The following is a 20,631-nucleotide window of genomic DNA, read 5'->3' as shown; positions in this document are numbered from 1 at the left end:
CTGTTCATTGCAAACAGCAGACCTGCACTGAAGGATGTTACTGTTCTTAGCACTGTATATTGTGTGCGGTCTCATTGCTGTAAAATAACATATATGTACATATGTTTTAAGATATTGGAGTATCCCTACTGTTGTGGAAGTGTGTACTTAGGCAAGCATTATAAGTGCGAATGCAGCTATTTAACATGCACATGTAGCACTTCATCACTATTGTGATCCTATAATACAGCTGGCTGGTCTTTTTAATTCAGCTGGAGTACTTATCAGGAAAAGAGCTGAACTGGACTTGTATCTCACTTGCTGCTGTCTTGTAATATTGGCCCTTCTGCTTAAATTTAGCCCATCTGTATTCATATTCTCAACCAGTGACCAGCCTCTTCCTTTTGCTGTGTATGCGGCAGTGCCCAGCTACAGGCAAGGTAAGTGAACTTATAGGGCTGCTCTGTCTTTCTGTTCTTATTAAAGTACAAGCTGGATGAAGATTTCAGGGCTGTTTTGTGAGCTCTGACAACTTAAATGTGCTTAATGTTGCCAGGGAGAGCAAAGGAAAACTGTTCTTTTTATGTAGGTGTTGAGATGAAGATTTGCTGTGATGCTCTCAGCTTTGCGGAGGAACTTCTAAAAGTTCCTAATGTAGATTGCACCAGGTGAGCAACCTGGAAATTAAAAAGCCTTTGTTCCCATCTGCAGCTTTGAACAGATCACGTGCACTGCAGCAACTTACAGATCCTGAAACAGGCAAAGAAATAGAAAAAAAAAAAAAAGTTCAGTCTTTTGCTGTAGTCACTGAGCTGCATTGGATTCCTTCTGGCAATGCTGTATAGCAGCTGCTCTGTCAACTGCAAGACAGCAAAGTTGTGTCTTTTTAAAGATGGGGCTGTGTCTGTATGTCGGGTCTGCACGACGAGGGTTTGATGGCAGCTGCAGCAGTGACCTCTGGTGGTCTCCAGCAGCTGCCCCAGCTCAGCTCAGAGCCAGATCCACCCAGGACTAGAAGGGTGGTGCTGGTGGCCTGAGCTGAGCCTGAGCAGTGCTGTCTATGCTCTGGGGATGTGGGGAAGGTGTTTGCATTTGCTTTAGCTCTCACTGCTCTGATTTGTTACCAGCCGGTAATAAATTACAGCAATCAGTCTATGCTGAGTGTTTTGACGGTGACAGTAACTGGTGATTGACCTCCCTGTCCTTACCTCAACCTGTGAGATTCCTTTTCCTCCATCCTATTTCCCCCCTGTTCTGTTGAGGAGTGGAGCATGGTGCGGTGGAGCTGAGCTACCTGTTGCTGGATCACAACAGTGTGTGTGTGCTGCTGGGAACCTGTGTGAGGATTCCACCATCATTTTAAAAGAAATCTGAGCAGTGGGAGGACGTTTAAGGAGGGAGCTGAGGGGCTGCTGGGAGCGGCATTCTGACCAGCACAGCTGCAAAAACATGAAACTTTTTCCCTGAAGATTTGGAGGAAAATGTTGGTGTTTCCTGTTGCAGCAAGTCCTGGGAATGTGTAAATGGAGCAGAGAAAGAGAAGGGAGCCTTCATCCTGCCCAGCCGTATTTCTGAAGGTGGTTTGCAAAGCCTCTGAGTCATACAGTATTATCACAGAGTCCCCCCTCCTCCTTTTTTTTCCCTCCATTCTGACAGCTTAGATTTGGGTGGGAGAATTTTGCCCTCTTGCTCTCACCCTTCTTAATATTCTGCAGTAACTGGAATAAAAACATATAAAACTCATCATGCTCTTCTAATACAGAACAATGTGGCCTACAGCCTTCTGGAAGGAAAACTTGCATCGGCTTAGAGTATAAATGAAGAAGCTTGAGGCAGAAATTAAGAAGTAACACAAATCATCGGCATTTCTGATGGTACAGAAATGTGAATAGAAGGGCCGTGTTTCACTTGGAGATCATAAGCTCAGTCAGTGTGTCAGCGGGGTGACACGTTAGTGTGCAAGGTGTGCTCAGGACAAACGGGGGCTTCCATGTGCTTTCTTTTGTTGCATCTTTTGAGCGAGCTTTCTGCTTCAGGAGCTCTGTGAGGGGGCTTAATGGCTTTCTGCTGGTTCTCTGTTATATAGTCACGTAGCTCTTCCCTTTCTATCTTTTCCCTTGGCATTAGGGAGCAGCTTCTTGCTGTTTGCAGAGGTAATAACCAGCGGGTTACTTAGCACAGCACTTTCTATATAGTGAGAACATTCCACAGTGGGTAGGTGTTCTGCTTCACCAGGCAGAGTGCATCACAGAGCATCTGTTTAACGTGCGATTAAGAACCTATGAAGCTTGATAGATCAACTGCCCGGGGAAATAAAGTTCACTTTGTTTGGAAGCAAAGACAGAAGTGGAGCACTGTGTTCACAGTAAGGTTTGTACTTCTTTCCCCTTTTTAAGAAGAATAAGAAAAACAACTGAGCACCTGCCTGGCAGAATAGTTGTTCTCAGTCATATGAATGGTAGTAACTACTTTTGGGATGTTGTCTTAGATCTTCAGCACTTCAGTAGTGTTTAGCATCTGATTTAGGCCTTAAAAGGTATGCAAATCAGTATTGGTACTCCCCAGAACCTCTTCTCTAGGCTGAACAAGCCCAGCATCCTCAGCCTGTCTTTACCCGGGAGGTGCTCCAGCCCCCTGAGCATCCCAATGGCCCTGCTCTGGGCCGGCCCCATCAGCTCAGGGTGCAGAAAATGAAATCCTTCTGGGCAAACGTAAGCCGTGGTATTACTGCACTGATTTCATTTGCCCTACATGTTTGCTTTGGATTTTATGCGGGGTCTCATACGGGTTTTATGCTAATCATGCTAATGGTTTTGCAGAAGAAAACGTCTTAGAAGCACAATTTCCTTGTAGTATCTAAATCTCCGTCATGTAGAACAGTCCCAGGTTGTACATTACCTACAGACAAGGCCGCATTTAAATGCAGAATAACTGGGGGAAGAACCTGTCTTTACAGTGGGGTTGGGAGCACGTGATTAATGAGCTGGAAGACTTGCTGGAGCTGAGCCCTGACAGTGACCGTTCTTATTCCTGCTCCAGATAACATTATGCTTGCTCCATTTTATTGGCACACATGAAACACCTAAGCATGGTGCCGTTGCATCCCTCCTACTATACTAGGATAGTTGCCACCACAAATTACTGGGTCATGACTGACCGAGAAGGGCAGGGCTTGGTCTCTTGTACCTTTTTATGGTATTGCAAATAGCTATGCAGTCATCCTGGAGGAACAGTGCAAGAAAACAAATTACAGGCTAAGCCAGTCTGCCGGTGTCTCGGTGCAAGAGTTTGTTTATGTTAGTTTCACTCTGCCAGTTCTTCCAGAAAAAGGAAATACAGGGAATGCTGCCGTATCAACAAGATCTTCAGCAGGTGTAAGGTTACCAGTGAAATAAGCCACCTGGGAGTGCGCCCTGGGTGCTGCACTGGGGTAGAACAGTTAAAGACACTCGATGGTTCCTTCCTTGGATAGGAACGGGGAAGTGGACTAAATGAATGTGAAGTTCAGCTGGGACAAACACGCTTCTCCAGAAAATCATAGAATGACCCAGGTTGGAAAAGACCTTGAAGACCATCAAGTCCAACCGCAGCCTAACCAGTACCCTAACTCTAAAAACCCTCCGCTAAATCATATCCCTGAGCACCACATCCAGACGGCTCTTAAACACATCCAGGTGCAAACAAAGAATCCTCTATAGAAACGCAGTCCAGCAGAGAGAGATTTGAGAGATGCAGTGACTTATAGCCTTACTAAAACAGAACCATGTGAGCTGTGATCCTCAGGAACAGCACAAGTGCTGTCCTGGCCTGCAGCGTCACTGTCCTTTATGTCTCATGGTACCCGTTTTCTCTGTAAAATGTGTGTATTGTCAGCAGTTCTTAGTCTGTTCTTGTTACAGTTAATAAAAGATAGGATAGAATATTTTAGCTAACCATTGCCATGGGGTGTGGTTTATTTTAGCTCTCTGCTGAGTTATTTCTGAGAATGGCCATCCTTCTTTCAAACATGTTTTACGTTTTGTTCCTATTCTCAGATACCGGCTTCTGCTGAAGTCTTTGCAGGGCTATGCAAATGCTAGTTTTAGCTCTAAATAGCTTCTCTATTTATTCAGAACTAAAGATTTGTGGCAAGACAAGCTTTTTTAAGAGCAAGTCTGTATCTTAGAACCAGTGATTTGGCTGCTGTGCAAGAGTTGAACTGACCCTAACCGATGCAGGTGAGGATTGGCCTCTGCACGTCCCACATCTCTGCCTCATCTCTGGAGGCGAATGGTGCCTTCAAGGCCAGGTTGGATAGGCAGCCTGAACTAAGGGGTGGAGACCAACCCAGCCCATGGCAGGAGGTTTGGAGCGAGATGATCTTTAAGGTCCTTTCCAATCCAAGCCTTTCTATGTGTCTGGGACAAATAGGCACAAATAAGCAGTTAGATGAATGATTACAGTCAAAACCGTGGTCATTCCTGAACAGGCTGTTTGCTCTGGGAAAAAAAGGGGTGATGAAAAATATATGGTATGAAGTTCCATGACTGCTGACGTTCTCAAGCCCCATAAATAGTCCGTGACTGCAAACACAAATTCAGATTTGTTAATCAGCCCAATCCCTGGAGAGAAATGGGAGAAAACTGTATCGCAGATACTGCATCCATCATTGGTGTCATTACTGTCGCTTCCTATTTGCTCTAATAAAGAGACAGAGACCTAGAAAAGGAGTCTAAGGCTGTGATTGGCAGCACAGGGAGGAACCTTTGCAAAATGGAGCCAGCTTGTTTCCAAGTCACTTCAAAACTAACAAGCTTTCTGCTACTTTTAGACTGCAAAATATGTAATGTCTCCTGTGCTCACCCTGATACACGGGGTGCTTTTATCGTCATTCTCATCACAGTCATGCTTTAAGAAACCTCAGAAATATTGTCTTATCTGTCATAAAATCTAACCTTTTATAATAGCTACCAAAACTCTTAATTCGTGGCTGCTCTGCTTCATAGCAGGATTATGGTTTCCATTTAAGAGGAAAGAAAAAAAAAGCAGTTTGCCCAAGATTAGTGACAAGAGGCAGCAGTTTCAGTAGCAGCTATAGCCATTAAGAGTGCTTTCTTGCTAAGCCCTGTCACCTTTCTTTTAAGACAAGTGTTTCTGCATCTTTTTGATCCTGTAGTCTATAAAACAGTACCATATTTATTTGGCACACTTGTGTTTTTCTTGTTAGTCAGATTTTTCTCCTTTCTAACTTGAAGGCTGTAAACTGTTTCCAGTCAGTCTGATGCTTAAGGGCCAGGAGCCTAATGAGAACAAACGAGAGGCTAAATTTTGCTTTTGCTTACAGTGGGTTTGTGCCAGAAAAACTCAGCTGAAGTTACTGGAGTAGAGTTACCCTTGTGCAAAGCCAGAGTAATAGAGTGACCTGGATTAATTCCACTCCATTAATTACAACTTTCCCTCTAGTCTGATTTTCTCATTTCAGCAGTAATAAAGGCTGGTAGCGAGAGGGACTATCAGAATGAAGACTATGGTTTTTCATTTCCACCTTACAAACGATGCTGACTTTCTGTGTGCTTTAGTGACCCGTTACCTTTCCTGTTCACAGCTGACTGTAACGTTCAGTCACCTTCAAATCACAAAACAGACACTGGACACTCAGCAGTGGAAAGGAATCAGAACAGATGGACATTTACATAGGTTAATAGCTGCTAAAAACAATTCACTGCAGCAGTTCTGGAATTAACTTTCCAGTAATTGTAGAGCTGCTTGAGAACCTGCATAATTTCAGAGTGCCACGTTTGGACCAGCAGCGGAGTGTCCATGTAGTAGAGCTATAGAACAGGGACTTCTCATTGTCAAGATTTAGTTGGACTGTGGATGGATTTGGAAGTCGAAAGCTGCTTGATTTCGGTCATCCTAGCACAGAAAACAGGCAGCTTTCCCAAAGACATCCAACCCAAGAACGTCAGTAAGGAAGAGTACAGAGCACTTTCTGCAGGCGGTGCTGCACAGACTTGGAGTAGTTGCTGGCACTCACTTGGCAGTTCTCTTCTGCAGGGATGAACCTGTCCACTGCCACGGACTGAGCCTGTTTATTAATACTGGGTGTGGGCACAGATTTTAACCATATTCAACCCAAACAACAAAAGCTAACTGTCGTTAACCTTCTTGGCCTGTATCCCTAAAACAGTTCTATCTAAAGCTGGAATACTCACGCCAGTAGGCAAGAGCAGCAAGGCAGGAGCAAGACTGTGGGTGGTGAGAACAGATGCAGCACGCAGAAATATTTTAATGCTGCAGTTTTACTTTAGCATGGAGGCGGGCTGTGTGTGTTTGGGCAATGCTGTGAGCCAGGAGAAGAGCCCCAGGCTGCCACCCACATTTGTCAGTATTCTCACAAGGGGAAAAAAGAGAATATTTTCTGTGGGGGGTGGGCTGAGGCCAAACACCCCATGGTGAGGCTGGGAGGAGTCTTTATAAAGTCTCAAATAGGTTGTGGATTTTTGGAGGGTTTCCTCCCCTGCCCCAAGTTTTTATGTGCATGTTTGTTTCACGGTTTGTGGTGGGTTGGCTTTGGTCAGATCTGCAGCATGGCTATTTCTGTACAAGTTATTAAACAGTAAAAAGGGAGAGAAAAGGAAGGCTGTTTGCAGTCTTGGAGGACTTTGTTACAAAAGCAAACATTAGAGTTTAATAGATTTTCACGGATGTGAAAACAGCTCCAGCAGGGGAGCTGAAGAGAGGATGGTGGATAAGATTCTGAAAGAGTTTTTGACTGCTCAGCCTCTGATCAAACCTGGCTGCTAACAGCATCAGTGGGGCCAAGCAATCACAGGTGTGTGTCTGTACACCACTTCCTTGTCTTCGAAGTACACAGTGCTTTGTGGGTATGTAAAAGGACCAGGAATCTCTGAATGCTGCGTGCATCCTGGATGACTTCAATGAACGTTGGGTACTTTCCACTGTGCAGGTGTACGTGTGAGCTCTGATGCTCATCGTTTTATAATGCAACAGGAAAGATCTCAAGAACCCCTCTGTGAGTGAAGATCAGTCAGTCAAGACTGCTGTGATCTTTGTGACCTGACTGTCCTGGCTGCTTTCAAAAAGCACCGTAAGGATACTGGCTGTTAAACCCCTGTGCTGTATGACATGTGTGTGCTCCCTGCTTCTATACACAAGTCACTAAGCAGCGCGTCCCTCATTCCAGTGAGTGGCCATGTGAATTACTAGCAAAACTGCTCGTAGTTGTGGACAGCTCATCCTTGCTGTTTAGCTGAGAAGTTAAAGCAGTAAACTGAAAACATCATTTGTCCTTTCAGCCTCAGCTTTTTCAGTCTGTTTCCCAGAGAGGTGAAAGTAGCTGCGTTGGCTGCCTCAGTACATGTCTTCCCATGCATCTCCTGGGAGCACTGTGCAGAGTTCTACTTGTGCTTACTCTTTGCTTGGAGGAGGGAGCAGCCTTAATGAGTCCTGTGAGAGTCATTCTTAGGTTTTTGCCTTGGAAAACGAGAGGATCAGAGGCATGCTATGAAGGAGCTGGCGTGCTCCTTCAGTGACAGAAAGGGAGACAGATGGTGAGCTTTGGTTCTTGAAACCTCCATCCATTTCTGCAAGGAGAGGACATTCATTCTTTTAGGCTTTCTGCATTATTTCAGTCTCTAAATGCAGTTAACAGTTTCACTTAGTGAAGTGTGCTTTAATTCCTGTCCTGTGCCTTCCAGCTGTAATGCTTGAGCAGTGGAAATGCTGTGTTTTCCCCAGGGGGGGAAGACGGTCTTGTGAAGGACAAAGTGTTTGGGAACCATTGGGATGAAAAGGAAGTTCAGGAACCGCATGGCGTAAGTTTCAAAGAAAATCCCCAGGATGGTTTTTTAATCTTATAAAGGAATGATCTGCTCCACTTCTCCCTTATTTGTGACTTGTGTTTAGTTATGTCGGTGTGTGCTGTAAGGTGTGCTGCTTCAGTTGACGTTACCCAGGCTGAAAACACCAGAGGAGAGCAACAAGGATGAGACAGTATCGTGGAATACAGTGCAGTTTATAGCACGCATGTGCTGTACAAGCATTCTGACTATCAATATGCTTTCCTTGTTGTCCATAAAATTCCTCTCATTCACTTCCAGGAGAAGACTGGGAAGTCCTTCTTTTCCACGTGTTGTCTGTTCACCTTACAGACTGCATTGGAATAGTTAGACTGACATTTCCTATTTATGCACAGCTGGGTACAGGATGGGCAGTAACACACGAAGCTGTCTCGGATTTGCCCACCTGGCTCTGGTGATGTCAGCACATTTCGGTCCCTGTAGCAGTTCAGTGCTCCTGGTTTTTGCACTCTGCTGGTCAAACACTTCAGAAATAGTTGCAGAGGAGAGTTCTGTGTTTTTTTGTTTTGAATCCACCTCGGTGTGTGTGGGGGAGGCAGCTCTCGGCCCTACACTGACTGCTTTGGCAGACCCATCCAGTTTCCTCTGTAGTGTTCTCCACATGTGGTTGTGAAATCCAGTGGCTGACCTCTTTTCTAAATACTGAGTCACCATTCTTTTAAAATAAGTGATGCCAGAATTCTCCCTTGTTTTCAGGACCTTTCTTTCTACTTCTGCAAGTATTGAGCATTTCTCCCTTGTCCATTCTGCACAATCACTTTTCAAGTAACTTTATTATTCTTTTTGCTTTACTGTGTTCTGGTGTAAGTAACTGTTTGGTTTGTCTTCCAAGCAAAAGATCTGCTAACAAAGACTGCTTTCCTTCAGCAATGCAGGAGCAGCCACCGAGGAGTGTGCTGTGCCCCACAGTTAGCACAGAGCGTGTTCTTCACGTGGGCACACCTTCTGTGTGTAGAACACGGACAGTAACGATGGTGTTAGCAAAGATGAAGTGTTCTGTTTTCTCAGTTCAGTTCTGAGCAAATAGCTGATATGTCTTCACTGCACTACCCAGCTGGAACCACCTGATGTCCTGCATTATTAACGTGGTTAAATGGTATTGCGTGTAAGTAAATGTCTTAGCTTGGCCTCTTGCTAATGATGCTAGACTTTGGCTCAGAGGTAAAAAGGGACCAAATGTAAGCCTGGGCTGCAAAACAGCCAGCAGACTGAATGAGTTCACTTTTTATTGGTGAGTCATCATGTGCTTCAAGAAAATGACACGCAAAGCTCATAGCAGCCTCACATGGATTTGGTTGAAAAACCCAGTGTTGCACAGTGAAAAGGGCTGCTCACCCTTTTATCTGTATGGTTTAACAAGGCAAGTCTGATTTTGGGCCTCCCCTGTTGCAAATTACACATTCCACTCTCTGTACCGCTGATCTGATCTCATTGTTAAGCACCACAGTTCTCTCTTTTGTTTTAATAATCACACAAAGGTCTGGAAAACTGCCATAATTCAATAAAAAAGCAAGGCTGACTTCATGGTTTCCTGGCTAGCTCTCTCCTAGGCTGCAGTGAACCTGCATATACCCTTCGGAAACGTTACTGACAACATTACGGGGTTTCGTTCTGTACAATGTAATGTTTGTGAGAGGATGAAGTGATTCAAGTCACAGGCTCGGGGTATGGTGTCACTGCAGTAGTCAGAAGTGGCATTTGTGCCTTGCTGCTCCCATAGGGATGCTGTGGGGCTCTGTTTCTGTTGGAAAGATTTCAGGTTCGCCACAGACAGAGAACAGGTTTTTGCTTTCTGTATTGTGCTTTCAGCATAATTGATCGCATCAGGTTTTGTGTGCGGATGGACAGGAGTTTGCTCCACATCAGACATGGAATGTTAGGAGTATGGTGTGCACGGAGGATGTCAGTGCTGGTTTAGCCTCAGACGTGGGGTCAGAGCCTCTTCTTTGAACCTCTCCACATTCCTCAGGATGCGATGGGAGTGTTCTACCGCTTAGAACAGCCTGAGGTGACTCCTGAAGTGTCTCTTACGATGAACCTTCGGTACTATTGGATTCTCAGAAAAGAGTCTTACATTTTAGGTAGGATGATAAGGCACAGATAAAATGAGGTGGTGAAGTTGTATTGTACGGGCTGCTCCAAAAGTAATGCCTGCCGTTTATTTCCATGGGAACTGCACCGGGTGCAAAGAGCACAACAGCACAGTTGTGTGGAGCAGTGTCAGCTACAAAGCGCCGTGTCTCAGCACTGTCACTACCAGCAGCTCCGTGTTTTGGCCAGCAAAGAACAAGAGCCGAATGCGGCGCTGCTAAAAGCTGCATGGCCAGATCTGGGGCTTTTCTTTCCTGTCCGTGCCCCCAGTGCTGCAATGCACCACATCACTGCGCTCACACGTGCTGCTTGTGCTCCATCCACATTCACAAGTGGAGCTGGACGCCTCTGGCTGCCATTTCCCCGCACACTGAGGCCGTACATTGTATCGCTGCACACCCCACTGTGTCACCCCGCCGCCACCTGCTGACAGGCACCACATGGGTCGGGTTCAGCTCTGCTGCCGTCCGCCCCCTCGTGACGTCATCGCGGCGCGACGCTGTCCTTCCGGCCGGTCGCTCGGTGTCATGGCGGCCGTCGGTGCTCTCCGTCAGACCGCCCGCCTGGCCTCGTCCAGCGCCCTGCTGCAGGTGCGGGCCGACCCGGGACCCCCGGCCCCGCCTCCTCCCGCTCCTCGCCCTCCTGGGCGGCGCCCGCGGGAGCCGGCCCGGCCCCCCGGCAGCGCTTTCCTCCCCCGTTCCCCCGCAGGTGCTGTTCCGGGCGGTCACCTTCGGGCTGAACGCGCTGACGCTGCGCTACCTGTCCAGGGAGCTCCTCGGCGTCGTCAGCGTGAGGTGACGCCGCGCTGCCCCGGCAATGGGAGCCGCCGGGAACCGCCTCTGGTGGCCGGGTTTCCTTGGCACGGAGCGGGGCTGACCCCGTGTCCCGTCGTGTCTCCCGCAGGCTGACGCTGCTCTATTCCACCGCGGTGTTCCTGGCCAGGGAGGCGTTCCGCAGGGCCTGCTTGAGCGGCGGCGCGGAGCGGAGCTGGGCCGCGACCATCAACCTGCTGTGGCTGACGTGAGAGCGGCTCCGCTTTGCTTTAGAGCTCACTCCTGGTTCCGGCTGGAGGAGGCGGCGGGTCCTGCAGCGGGACCTGCACGAGGCGGCCCGTGTCTGCAGCCCGTGTCTGCACTGCATGCCGTGCATGTTTTCTTCTGCTGACTCCACTGCCGTTGCCTGGAAGGCTCACTGTAACAGTTACATTGGGGCTATCAGACTCATAGCTGCAAGTAGTAGCTCGCACTGACAGGTTTTACACCAAAACTTGTAGCTACAATAGCAATGAGTTTGTCTGATCTCTTTCGACATACGTAAAGTACAGCAGCGTGGGAAATTTGAATCAGATTTTCTCTTGTTCTTTTTTCTGCTGAAGGAAACCTGACTGTTTTTACATTAACTTTTTAGAGTCCCTCTTGGTGTCTTCTGGTCTGTTTTCCTGGGCTTCGTCTGGCTGCACGTACTTGAAGTTCCGGATCCATCCGTGGTTCCTCACTATCAGGCTGGCGTGGTGGCGTTTGGCCTCTCTGCAGTTGTTGAGCTTCTAGGGGAGCCATTCTGGGTTTTAGCCCAGGCTCACCTGTTTGTAAGGCTTAAGGTTAGTAGGGAAGCTGTGAGCATAGGGCTGTGTGGGACGGAGAAACTTCGTGCTGAAAAAGTGACGTAATGGAAATGAAGACCAGATTCCTGAACTGGATCTGTGCATGTTCAGGGGTGCTTAAAAAACAAATGAAGCTATGGGTTGCTTCGTGCTGCACGATGTAGTCATAATGTATTTGTAACGTTAATTTGCTCCTGTTTAAAAAAGGAAGTTAATTTGTTTAGAAGTTACCTCCCTAATGCTCATTAAATGTATAATCACAAGTGTTGCTCAGAGGGAGGCACAGACGCCTTCCACACTTCTGCTTTTCACTGTCGGTGTGAGGCTGTGAAATGCAGCAGCTGGGGTCACGATTGTGCCAAGCAGGATTTACTCCCATGTGGGTCCCACACAAGGGAGCGGGGCAGTGTGATGGGGGAAAAGTGCCGTATAAGACTTGAGAATGTGCAGAGATGCTGCAGCGTGAGGTGGTCAATGCAGCAGCAGAACTGTGGTAGCCACACTGACTGTGAATGCCTTACAGGTCCTTTGTGGGTTGTGTGTGTGAAACTGGAGTGCTTTGCCTTCCTGTAGGTGGTTAAGCTGGCAAAAATGAGCGTTGTCTATTTTCTCTTTCTTGAAGGTAATTGCTGAAAGCCTTTCGATAGTGTCAAAATGCACTTTGACAGTTATCTTAGTCATCCTTTATCCGCAATGGGGCCTTCACATTTTTTCCTTGGCTCAGGTAAGTTTCCTGTATTCTGTATATAAATTCTTGCTCTGAAATGTTCTTTGCTGCTGTCTGTGACATTTAACCTGCTAGATAACACTGAGGAGGTGAGAGAATGTTCCTCCGAGGTGAGGGTTTAAATGTGAAGGATTTTGGTGATAGACGTTACTTGGCGCGTTGAGCCCAGTCAGTTTAATGGGCACCTTTGTTGTGTGCCTAAAGGTACATTTTGTGAATAAGGTTGTTACGTTGTGTGTGCTTTAGCTGTTCTTGAGGGCAGAGGGCTGTGATGCTGATCTGCTGATTAAAATGAATTTAAATCAACAGTACTCTGTGTGTGGGGAGGGGAGTTACAGTAACGCCTTCAGCTAGGTTCAGAGTTGACAGGAGGAAGAACTGCCTTCACTTCTCACTGAGTTCTCACTCATTCTTTGTTTTTTTCCTTCCTTGTCTTTCCAGCTTTTGTACACCAGTGTTCTGGTGCTGTGCTATGTGGTTTGTTTTGCAAAGTTCTTGGGGTCTCCTGAAGCAACAAAGAAGTCATTTCCGATTACAAGAATGAAAGGCCTGTTACCTAACTGGATGGCGGATAAGGTAGGTCACACAGTTCATTCTTAAGTCTTTGACGAGAGCGCTTTGAAAACTGGAGTTGATGGAGTGACTGAGAGATTATTTCTGCTCCTGGACACCATGGCTGGTTAGGAAGCATGGTTGCATAAAATTCCATTCACAGTTGTTGCATTCAAATCCTTGTCAGAAAACCACAGTGAACCTGGAGCTCTTTGTTTCTGGGCCTCGTTGGCTGCCTCATCTGTTGATTGGAGATGGAACATTTACAGTGTTAAAGGGAGTGAGCTGGTATCAGGTAGAAGAGAATCCAGGGTTGTCTTACAGAGCTGGTACTTCAACTTCTCCTCAGACAGAACGTGGTGGTGCACAGCGTCCTGCAGATACTCAGATCTCTGATGTCCTCCAAAAAGGAAATGGGGCAAAGAAAGAAATGAAAAGGCAAAGATGAGGAAGAGACTGAGAGATTGAGGACATGAAGGCAGTTCTGTCTTGTGAGGCTTGCAGGAGTGCTTTGAAGAGCACTGAAAGATGTACAGTACTGTGAGGGGCAGAGTTATATTGGTCTGCTAAACAACTTTTCCCCCTCTCTGGTTACTGTTGAGTGATTTACTCTGTAGAAAACTTATGCAGTTCCTTTGTGTATCTGCAAAGATGGTGATTTTCCACAAGGGAGAAAGTCAGCCAGACCAGGGTGACGCTGCTTCTTTGATTTTGCAGGCTTTCCTTAACTGGAAGGAAGCATGGCTGACTTGGAGCTTCTTCAAACAGTCCTTCCTGAAGCAGATTTTGACAGAGGGTGAGGCTCGATGTGTGGGAATGCTGGGGGAAGGAAAGTGGATACAGGTCACAAAATGGACAAGGAGCCTGGGAAGGCTGGGAGGGGATGGTGGTCAGAGCGGCACCAGCAGGTGTTGGCAACCCAGGTGCAGTTACGAAAGGTTTGTGGAGGATCAGAACTGTACCGTCCTGCTGGACATGTCTCTGGAATGCGTCCTGTTAGCAGGGCCTGGACACACACGGGGAGAGATGTGGGGGTTTGTCCTTACTTCTGTGTTTTCAACTTCAGGTGAGCGATACGTGATGACTTTTCTGAATGTGATAAACTTTGGCGATCAGGGTGAGTGTGGCGATGCTGTGCAACAATGACATCATTTTCTAGTTGCTCCTTTTTGTCTGCTTCTGAAAATACTGAAAATATTAGAAACCATTTGAAAATAACATGAAAATGTTGGAGGATTTCAGTGGCGCTGGGACGTTGAGGTGCATTTCAGAGAATGATGGGTAAATGGTTATTAAATATAACACACACCAAAAAACAAGAAACAAAACCAGAGCAACTTGTTTGAGGGTCGTGGATTTAAGGAATGCTTCTCCCTTGGATCAAAACTTGGCAGTTGTGCCTCTTCTGCTGTGCGTCTTGTTTCTGTTTTAAAAACTTGGAAGGAGGCAGCATAGTATCTGATACATTGCAGTTCCTTCTCTTCATTTTCTTGGCCCTGTTGTCTTCCTTTGCAGTCTGTTAGCTGTTACAGCAGGAACACTGTTGTTTGTAGCATCACATCTCCAACTGAATGTGCTCCATAAAAGCAGTGTCCTTACAGAGTAATGAATGGCAGCAGCAGTTCAGGTGACAGCACTGGCTGCGCCACAGGCTGATTCTCTTGCATCTGGATCTTTTATCTTCCTCTGTAGTAAGAACTGAAGGGGCTGCCTGGGGGTGTCTGGGGCTATTGCTAGATTTGCTCTAATGCTGCATTAAGTTCCACTGGTTCTCTCTTTGTTTATCAGAAATGTGGAATAGGAATTTGTGCCAGAAAAAAAGTGACAGCTTGTTGGTGTGTTTTGTTTGTGAAGGTGTGTATGATATTGTGAATAATCTCGGGTCGCTGGTGGCCAGGTTCATCTTTTTGCCTATTGAAGAGAGTTTTTATGTCTTTTTCGCTCAAGTATTGGAAAGAGGGAAGAATGTAAAGGATCAGAAGCAGGTACGTTTGTTAGTATTGGTTCCACATGAAATGCTTACCTTCTGTTGGAGATCAATTGTATCAGGAGTGTGACTGAAGTGTGTTTAAATTACTAAGTGTAAAGATATTTGGAAAGAAACTTGAAGTGGAGACCATGCCGAAGGAGTCTGGACAAAAAGCAAATGGATAAAAAGGTAGCGAAGTAGGAGTTACGAGGTGCAATGACATAATGCTGCATTGTCTGGTAATTGAAGTTAAAATCCTCTACTCCAACAGCATGGTGCTTGTGCACCATGTCTGTGCAGCTGTGCTGAGGCAATTACTGTAGGTTCAATCTCTTTCCAGCAAATAAGTGGCACTTGACAATATTTGACTGACTTGAAAATACAACAGGCTGGTAAGCATTGAGCGCTTCAGAGGGTGCCCTTTCCAGAGGAAGACAGCTGTGTTTTGGCTGAAGTTTGGGATTGTTTGCGCAGTAACGATGGTTACATGAAGGAGAGGTTTCTGTATGCTCTAGAAGAAATTCTTGGTCAGATAGGAAGGTCCCAGTCAGCCAAGTGTCGTGTCTCACGTTAATGGTAGGCTGACAGAGGTGTACCTGTGTGTGTGTTTGACGTGGAGTGTTCATGGTGTGTTTGTGTGTGGGCTTATCCCGTGCACCTGGCAGGAGGTTTGACTCCTCATGAGGGGTGTGGGCAGCTGCATCTTACCATGTACAGAACTCACAAGTGGCTCCTTATGCTGTGGCGAAACTTGTAGTCCAGTGTAACAATGAAGACGTGGCCCTTTTGGTGATTCAGGCTGTGGCCCTGGGCAAATGCTGTGCTTTTCTTTGCTATTTACTGGCTGCTGTTTGCCCCTTTCCTTAAGCCCTGAAACAGAGCTGTCAATGGCTGATCTTTGTTGAGAGTTCTGCATATAATACGGAAGAGAATAAGAATACCTGAGCACAGCTGGAAGCCAGGACCAAGTGTGTAGGTGTGTCAATACCAAAAAATAGTCTTGGCTGTGCCTTGCATTGTGCCAGTGGACTTTTTCCCCCTGGAACAGTTTCTCTTGGTGACAGCAGCAGTTGTGCTGGTTCTAGTTCGTGTAATTGACTGCTGGGTTTTGTTGTTTTGTTTCTGTTTTTTTCTCCAGGATGATGTTGCTATGGCTTCGAATGTGTTAGAACTGCTGTTGAAGCTGGTGCTTCTGATTGGCCTTACCATTGCTGTTTTTGGATGTGCCTTTTCTCAGCTGGCTCTGGATATTTATGGAGGTTCAATGCTCAGTTCTGAAACAGGTAAAAAGCTTTAGCTGTGTTTTTTGTTTCTCAGCTCTGTTCTGAGCTCTTGGCTCGGTCAGCTTTCTGTCTGAAAAAAATCAGCTCAGGTTAAAAGGAGCTTCAAGTAGCCTCATTCTGGTAGAATTATTTGATTGCTTTGCCCTCCTGTAGATGCATGCATTTAGAATATTCCAACTGTAGCACCACAGCTCCCAAAGTTACCTGCAGGGATGCTTGCAGAGGCTGGAATGTAGCCCAGCAGTAGTTTTAACAATATTAGGAGGTTTACAAGGAAGGAAGGATAAAGCATTGGCTTTTCCTGACTTGTGTCACGTGTACCAGCTTATGGCCCAATAAATACAACCACCACTTTTGTGGAGGAGATCTTGTCTGTTACATTAATAGCTGCTTCCGCCTTGTACTTTGAGTTTGGGTTCCCCTTGCTTTGTTTATTCTGTTTGTCATCTTGTCAAGATGTCCAGACCAGAAGCTTCTCAAAGGGACACAGAAGTTGCTGTTATCATCGGTGATAATGTTACAGCTTCTGTTGTGGAGTATGAAACTGTGGCTTTATAAAAGAAATAATGATCTCTTTATCCTTGTAATGCTTCTGTCTTTATTTTGTTGTAGGTCCCGATCTTCTCCGGTGCTACTCGTTGTATGTCCTATTTCTTGCTGTCAATGGAGTAACAGAATGTTTCACGTTTGCTTCGATGTGCAAAGAAGAAGTGGACAGGTGAGGAGTACCCCCAGTGCATCTGTGTGTGATTTGCATGGAGTTAAGCATGCAAATGGGGAACAATTGTTCTGCTTGGATATTCGCTTGGAAATGCTTTTCTGTTACTGAGAAGGCAGTTTCTTTTTGCAGTCGTTTTAAGGACTGTGTGCAGACCTCGATGTAAAAGCTTTAGTTTAAACCTTTGGGTAAAAAGGATCCGAACTGACAAGGTTATTAGCTTTAATACACAGCAAACTGGGAAAGTAATTTAATGTGAAGTCTTATTTTCAATACATGTACGTGAATAGAAGCTTCAGTTTTTAAGGTGGACTGTTATGTTAAACTCCTTAAAGTCTTGCAGCTGTTAAAACTTCTCAGTCACAGTTTCTATAGATCACATTTGGGATGACATGAGTTCAGTGGTTTATCGGCCTTGAGGAGAGCTCTGGACAAGATGACTTCCTGTGATGTTTTGCAGCCTGGATGTTTTCTTGGTTCTCTGTTGTGGTGTGTTGGCACTGCAACCTGATGGCTGCCATCGGACTTGTTTCACTTCTGTGGCTGTTGTCTATTACAGCGCTGTTCCAAATTAATTAGGCCTTTATTTTTTTTAGGTCATTAATTAAAAGAGATCCTCTTTTAGCAGTTTAGCAATTGAGCAATTCTTTTTAGATGTGCAAGGACTGCTTTTGTCTCCCTTTCCAAGTGTGATCTTCTCTTTAAAGCCACTGTTTGGAGCAGGACTAAGTGTCACCCTATTGAGCGTTATTGTTCTTCAGTACCGAATAGAGAAGGAAAAAGTCCTCAGTGTTTGATACTGCTAATTATTGTTAGTAGGTTTTCTGAAGTGAATGCACAGGTGAATAGTAGGATAGAATTTCCTTCACTTAAAGTAGTTGTTGGTTTAGTTTACTCAACGTATTTTTCATTCTTGTGCTGCATTTCTTTTCTCAGCCTTGCCGGCTGTTAGCAGATGACAGGAGTTGTTGCTCCCATGTTTTAGAAAGCGAATGGATTTTTATCTTCTGAAAATGAGTTTAGTAATTAAAAGGTGCAACTGCATATGTTGTTTATATTGTTTCTTCTTCCTAGGTACAATTTTGTTATGCTGGCCTTGTCCTTCGTGTTCCTGTGCATCTCTTATTTCTTGACCCGCTGGCACGGAAGTGTTGGCTTCATCCTTGCCAACTGCTTTAATATGGGTATTCGCATTGCTCACAGCATCCAGTACATCTATGAGTACTTCAAGGAAAGCTCCTACAGACCTTTGACAGGCTTGCTTCCCTCACCGTTTTTAATACTCGCTTATGTCATAAGTGGAGGAATTACTGTTTATTCAGAGGTAAGTATCTGCCTCGGGATGTTCCTTTCACTGCGGAGGTTTGTCAGATGGCTTCATTACCAGAAGGAAAGAAATATTATCAACAGGAAAGGCTTACAACCATAGCCTTGGAGATTTCCATTACATCTTGCAAGGCTGCGTATAGATCTATTAAAAATGAAACAAAGACATGCAATTATATTGATCTTCAGATGTGTGCCTGCTTGCCTTCTCCAGGTGGCAGAGAACTGTGTACCTAATGAGTCAGACAGTTCTGCTGGCCATCTGTATATCCACATTCTTAGTTCTTGGTAATTGATGGTGATAGTGCAAAGAAATGGTCACTAAAGATTCGGTTAAAAAAATAAAAAAGCAGTGCAGGGGGAATAAAACAACAACATCTATCATGTATGTAGCTGGCCTACCTTGTGCCAACTGGTTTTCCTTCAGTTGCTGGTTCCCTTTGTTTTAGGCATTCTTCTGCTGCGATAAGGGTTGGATGTCAAGGCTGATTCACATCAGCATTGGGGCGCTGTGCTTTGCAGCTACCACCATTACCATGTTCTGCACAGAGACCAAGCTGGTCCACTTTGTCAGAAGCCAGTTCCTCTCCCAGTATATGAAGAAAGGAACATGAAATGCTCGTGGGCAGAATAATTCTTGTTCGTGGCTGCAATTATGGAGGGTTGTATTCTTTGCACGGGTCTGCCTGGATAAAGGTTTCCACATGAGTTTGTTGGAAGTATTGATAGTGACAGTATAAGTGGTTGCTGACTAAACTACTCTGTACAGTGAAAGAGAGCCGAGTAATTTTCTCTTCATGCATCATTCGTTCTTAGCTTTTCTTCCAACAGCCTCGTTGGTGATGAAGGTCTGTAGTGCACCTGCCTGACATGAACTGATGGCCAGAATTAATGTGGGGAGCTCCCATTCTTACTGGTAGGGAGACATATATGAAGGCATTGTATGGCTTACGTCTTAATTAACATGTAATTAAGAATACCCTTATTGAGGATGGTGGGCTGTTGAAAAAGTTAGCAAAGAAATGGTTTGATGTTGAAAAACAAAAACCAGAACCAAAACCTGAAGCAAACACTGGAGCGAGGACCAAGCACGAAACCAGTACCAAAGTGGAACGTAATGCAGCGCAGAAAAACCTGAGTTATCGGTGCCCTGAAGTGAGAAGCATTAAACAGACAGTTCTGGTACTTGCAGGGAAGCTACTGGAATATGCAGCGTGTCCAAGTCCAAGCTGGCTGTGTGAGTTTACTTCTGTCAGCATCATTCATGTAAGGAGAGAATCGATTAGCTTGTCAGAAATGCTCTGAAGCTTTTCTCTAGACAGAAGTGTGGTGGGTTTTTGAGCAGTGCCGAACAACAGCTGTGAATTACAGTCACGTCCAAGTTCCAGAAGGTAGAGTTAAATATCATTGACTTCACTGCTGTTCTGTTCCTACCTGAGGTGATCAGTGCAGTTATGAGCAGATTTGTCTCGCCTTTCTGCAAAGTGGAACGTTGTGTATGTTGAATGAGATTTCCTTCTGGGTTTGTGCGTGTTGGATCTCTTGCTTTTGGATTAAAAAAATGCTGCTTTTTCTTACAACGAGGTTTTTCATCTGGTTGCTCCTTTTTGTGTTTGTTATAAACCTTTGTGTTGATTTAATTTATTGAAAATGTCAATGCTCAGAAGCAATAAAGCATTGAATTTTGTTTCCTAAGGGCGCCATGTCATATTGCTGGTCTAAGATGTGACTTCAGAGCATACGAGCAGCACGTTGTAACAACCAGCATTCCCTTCACATGGTTTGAGTGGAGCAGGAAATGCCGAGTGTGCTGAGACGTACAGCATGAAGACTTCACTGTCATCACATAGCAAACTCCACAGGTCCTGAGACAGCTCTAGAAGCATCTTCACTTCCAATGGCAGTGAGGAGTTGGTACCAATGGACAGAGCTGACGGGGTGAAATGCTTTCTGGTATCACTGTGGTACCGTTAGAAATGTTTGGTTCTGTTAGAAATGTTTTCTTAACTGTCGCCTCCAAATCCGGCGACAAGTCAAGGCTGCGTGTGAAAGTACCGTGCCTCCGCACATGGGGAACAGATGAGACTCACACACAGTGCATAATGCCAAAAGAACGAATTTAATGCCTTGCAACAAATAGTATATACCGGTACATGTGACCGCCCCCATCAGGTACTTGTGACCTCCCTGACTCCAGCCCAGGTGCACCCAACAGCTTTGTCTCAAGTGATGCACGGTCATAGTTTACAAATCCTGATGAGCGGGCTGAAAGGAAGTGATCACACTATGATACAGGAACATCCCCTTCACCCGAGATTTCTGTCCAGGTTTTGTCTTCTCCAATTTAGAAAAGGCTCATTGGTAGGCTAACAGCATTGTAACCAGCATTACTAACACATCAAATGCCTATTCCCATAGATTCCAGCATTGGTAACATTAGATCCTATTTGATTCACATCCAATTTATTAATAAAATAGAAGCACACTGGATAATAACCTGGATAATGCCTAATAATTGCAGTTC

The 20,631-nt window shown here is 45.5% G+C and overlaps 1 protein-coding gene across 2 annotated transcripts; it reads left to right on the top strand.

Annotated features, from left to right (window-relative positions):
* Positions 1–10,439: 10,439 nt before the first annotated feature.
* LOC146753180 (man(5)GlcNAc(2)-PP-dolichol translocation protein RFT1-like) lies at positions 10,440–19,802 on the top strand. 2 transcript variants are annotated; one of them, XM_085530851.1, is made up of 13 exons: positions 10,440–10,522; positions 10,641–10,726; positions 10,836–10,952; positions 11,340–11,529; positions 12,155–12,256; positions 12,701–12,835; positions 13,529–13,607; positions 13,878–13,928; positions 14,666–14,796; positions 15,919–16,063; positions 16,676–16,781; positions 17,856–18,105; positions 18,557–19,802. In XM_085530851.1, exons 1-13 carry the CDS (start codon positions 10,460–10,462, stop codon positions 18,719–18,721), a joined length of 1,620 nt encoding a protein of 539 aa, XP_085386977.1. In that variant the 5' UTR covers positions 10,440–10,459; the 3' UTR covers positions 18,722–19,802. The 2 variants fall into 2 exon arrangements, with proteins under 2 accessions (XP_085386977.1, XP_085386976.1); XM_085530850.1 differs by lacking the exons at positions 14,666–14,796; positions 16,676–16,781; positions 17,856–18,105; positions 18,557–19,802 and having other exon boundaries at positions 15,919–16,050.
* Positions 19,803–20,631: the final 829 nt, after the last annotated feature.

The sequence above is a fragment of the Coturnix japonica genome, unplaced genomic scaffold (genome assembly GCF_054131305.1).
Source record: "Coturnix japonica strain WE unplaced genomic scaffold, WE-NBRP24 Scf039, whole genome shotgun sequence".
Lineage (NCBI taxonomy): Eukaryota > Metazoa > Chordata > Aves > Galliformes > Phasianidae > Coturnix > Coturnix japonica.
The sequence above is the reverse complement of the archived record's forward strand: the minus strand, read 5'-3'. Positions and strand labels throughout refer to the sequence as shown.